Source organism: Tupaia chinensis, unplaced genomic scaffold, assembly GCF_000334495.1.
Source record: "Tupaia chinensis unplaced genomic scaffold, TupChi_1.0 Scaffold138407_1, whole genome shotgun sequence".
In the NCBI taxonomy this organism is placed as follows: domain Eukaryota; kingdom Metazoa; phylum Chordata; class Mammalia; order Scandentia; family Tupaiidae; genus Tupaia; species Tupaia belangeri.
In genome coordinates this window covers 904,457-908,234 of record NW_006198305.1, presented here as the reverse complement: position 1 = coordinate 908,234, position 3,778 = coordinate 904,457, and the positions used below count along the sequence as shown (strand labels likewise).

The 3,778-nt window shown below is 38.0% G+C and overlaps 1 protein-coding gene across 1 annotated transcript in view; it reads left to right on the top strand.

Annotated features, from left to right (window-relative positions):
* The window catches only part of CDH17 (cadherin 17), an 85,734-nt gene that overhangs the window by 71,414 nt on the left and 10,542 nt on the right, over positions 1-3,778 (top strand). The window contains exon 14 of the mRNA XM_006161285.2: positions 2,921-3,051. Coding sequence (XP_006161347.1) covers positions 2,921-3,051 — 131 coding nt within the window. The remainder of the gene's footprint in view (positions 1-2,920; positions 3,052-3,778) is intronic.

Sequence of the window (3,778 nt, the reverse complement as noted above, 5' to 3'; positions counted from 1 at the left end):
TGATTTAAGTTAAAACTGGTTTTCTTAATAGTATCATGTGAACTTACCATTGAAAGTAGTTGGATTATTTAAGAAATTGTGTGATCAATACAACGTGGGTGGGAAAGGAATGGAAGACAATTGTTGACACCAGAGATAGTGTGAGAAGAGGATGGGAAAGGACAAAGGGTCAGAAAGAGGGGTAAAAATATTCTAGGAACTAGAAATGGAAAATTTTTTATAATAGTATGCATGATTAAGTCACTATGCAGTATATTCTGGATGGGAAATCACAAATGTAAATTAAGTTACAAAAAAAAAAACTTCACAAAAAAAATCCATTCGATGGCCTCAGTAAGATATATAGCCCCAGCTAGGTGCTACTTTGTAGGATGCCTAAAGTTAGACTTGTGTTCATGGAAATGTATATATCAGCTGTGTTTGCTATGAAAATATTTAGATTAATTAATATCTTTGGTAATTAAATAAAATGTGGGGGGGAAACAGTATAGAAAGTAAACATAGATACCAGAGACAGTGTGGGAAGAGAGCGGGAGATGGCAGAGGGTAAGAGATAGGGAATCAAGGATCGGGGAGAATAAAAAGCAAAACATACAGGAAACAAGAAATGGAAAATTATTTGTTGACAACAACATGTATGTTGATGTGCTTGATTGAGACAATATACAGTGTACTCTGGATGGAAAATCTCATTTTGTATGCTGTAATGATGTACAGTGAATGAATGTAAATAAATAAATTTAAATAAAAAAAATCTTTATGAGCACCTAGATAGATCTTGAACTCAGATATTTTGCTTCTATTGTAAAATATTAGCTACTGTCTATGACATAACAAACATTTCAGCATGACTTAATGTATGTGGTTATAAACGACAATTCCTCAAGTTTCTCTAACCATTTGAGAGGAGTCTTGTTTCCCTTTGAACTGTCAAGTAGACACTTAGAATCCATTGTAATGCCTTTTTCTGATTGTCAAGGAATGAAGTTAGCTCCTACTCTTTTATTCTTTAACAACTTCTCTGGTTTCATGAAGACAAAGAACAGCAGCGGTTGTAGACACCAGCTTTCTGTAGATACTGCACTCTATATCAGAGTCACAAGATGCGATGAAAATGCCTACATTTTTACAACCACTCATTGTTTAACAAATGCTTCTACCTTATTAATGAAGATACTGTTAAAGTCATAGTAAAAAATTAATAAAAACTTTATAAGGGGTGGTGGAAGAATAAAGGCATTTAAGACAATTTCTCCAATGGAATAAGGAAAAGATGTAACATATATTACCACTAAGTTAAGGTCAACCTAGCAGACTGAGAAAGGGTGTCCTGAAGATACATTTCTGGAAGACTAATGAACATAGTATCTAAGGAATGAGGATAGTCAGTAGTTCATATACTAACATCACAGTTGACAGTTAAGGATGACTCCAAAGTTTTGGCCTAAGTGATTTAATCCTCCAGTTCCACAAACAGAATCCATCACTGTCAGCAAATATTACAAATTATTTCATTGAAATAAATCCAGGATCCAGATGATTCTAAGTTTCAGCATGGTCCAAGGCACCACCATCTCTTTTCTAGAGCCATCGACAAGAATAAAGCTCCTCTTTGTATCACATACTAAGCTTGACTAGGAAATGATTCGGTATGGGTTAAACTACCAAAAATGTTTTGAATATATGGGTGAATGTAATTATTCTTTAACTTTTATTGAATAGATTTTTGGAAGTGGGATAATTTGGTCTACATATATGGACATCCTATGGTTATGCTGTGTTGCTTTGTGCTCCAAAAGGACTGGACTAATTGTTTTTCCAGAGTGGTCTAGTCTCTCTCAAATTCATCTTTTACACACCTACTGATGAGTTCCATTGAAAACACAAATATGACTGGGTCACCTTTCCTTAATGCTGTCTGATGGCTGCTTGTTCCCCAGCACCTGGCTCTCCAAATCTCCGTGGTCTCCTCTTGAGACATCCACTACTTCCCATTTATATCACAACACTACGGAAATGTTGGTCTCCCCCCATACCCAACAAGCTGTTCCTTGGTCTCTCTGCTTTAGCTCACACACTCCCTTCTGCTTGGAGCATGGTCCTTCTTGCCTTTAACATCTCCTTCAGGAAGATGTGTATTCCCTTAAATGTCTTGGCTTCCATAGGGTCCATTCATTGTATTTATTACATTTATTGCAATTATCTGTTTCTCTGTTTCCTCCTCTGGCCTAAGAGCCCCATTTCTGTAATCACCTCCCTTGTTCCACTGCCTCATATTGCTAAGTACTCAATACATGTTTGTTAAATGAGGAATTCACTGTGTGACCAGCAGTTTATGAGAATCCACACATTTCTCCCAATGTCTCTATCACTGGGTGTTCATATTTTCTTAAATGGGCAGTTTACTGTGAAAGTTTAAAAGATACCATGTTGCTTTCATTTTAATTTGTTTCCTTCCCTTACTTTACTCTTTCCTTTTCCTTTCTTCCCTTCTTTCATGAGAGAGACAGGCACCCCTAACAAGGTCCCCATGTGGTCTACCCATAGTCTCGGCTGGTCTGGAGTGCTTAGGGAGATCTTGGGATACAAACTTAGGACATTTTCCACTTGGTTTCAGTTGTGTTACCACTATACCACCATCTGGGCCCTTTAGTTTGAATTCTTTGATTGCCAGAACAGTTTAACTTTTTTCCCCATGGTTTGTAAGAACATATTTCCTAATGAAACAAGCACAAGCACAAACACCATGCTGTGAGGAAGGATAAAACACAGCATTAATAATAGAAGATATGATCCTTTACATAGGTTATAAATAATATACAAATGATAACATTGATATAATAGTATGGTGATGTGCAAGTATCTTCACATTTAATACAAAGTGATGTGAGCTTTCTTTTTCTCTTTTTACTTGATGAAGGTACTCCCTGAGAGGCGACACAAGACGTTGGCTTAAGATTGACCCTGTCACTGGTGAGATCTTCAATGCAGCTCCTCTGGACAGGGAAGTTGAAAGTCTGTACCGGGTACAAGTGGTGGCTACTGAAGTAGGTAAGCAAACAAACAAAAGGAACATAGGTGATCAGGGGACAAACAACGGGAGGGAGGGAGAGAAAGAGGGAGGCAGGGATGGTGTTTGATGGGGTCAAAATGCCAGAATGTAACAACCCGAAAGTGAAAGGATGAGAAGGGTACAGAGGGGCAGGGCATGTTCATACCTTCCTGGTGTGCTCAGGATGAGAAGCCTCTGTGCCCTTGAGCAAGGCTTTCTCTACATGAGTTGTAGCCGGGGCCTGGCTGATTTCAGGGATCTGCTTGCTCTGTGGCTTCCTGTAGGGGCTGCAGACTCTTCGAGGAAGTTTCCTGTGCTCCTTCCTCTATAGTGATTGTGGGTTTCTTGTTGGAGCTGGTAGTAGAGTCAAACCACTTCCCTGCTAACCTAGACCACTACCTGTTCCTTTTGTGTTTAATTGCACTCCTCAGATCTCATCCTTTTTGAAGTAGAAAATGTTTTATGCAGTGTTCTCTGTTTTGATACACATGTCTCAGAATCACATGGGGAGCTTGGTCAATATAGACCCTAGGAGTCCATGCCTGGAGATTCTGATTTAATAAGTGTGTGTGGACCTGGGCATCTTTTTAATGAAATAGGGTGAACTTTTCAAGGAAAGACTATTATACAGATAAATCCAGGATATTTGAACTTTTTAAATATCCCTTTATAATCTTTTTATCTCATTTAATTCAATTGTGGTCATATATATATATATATATGTAT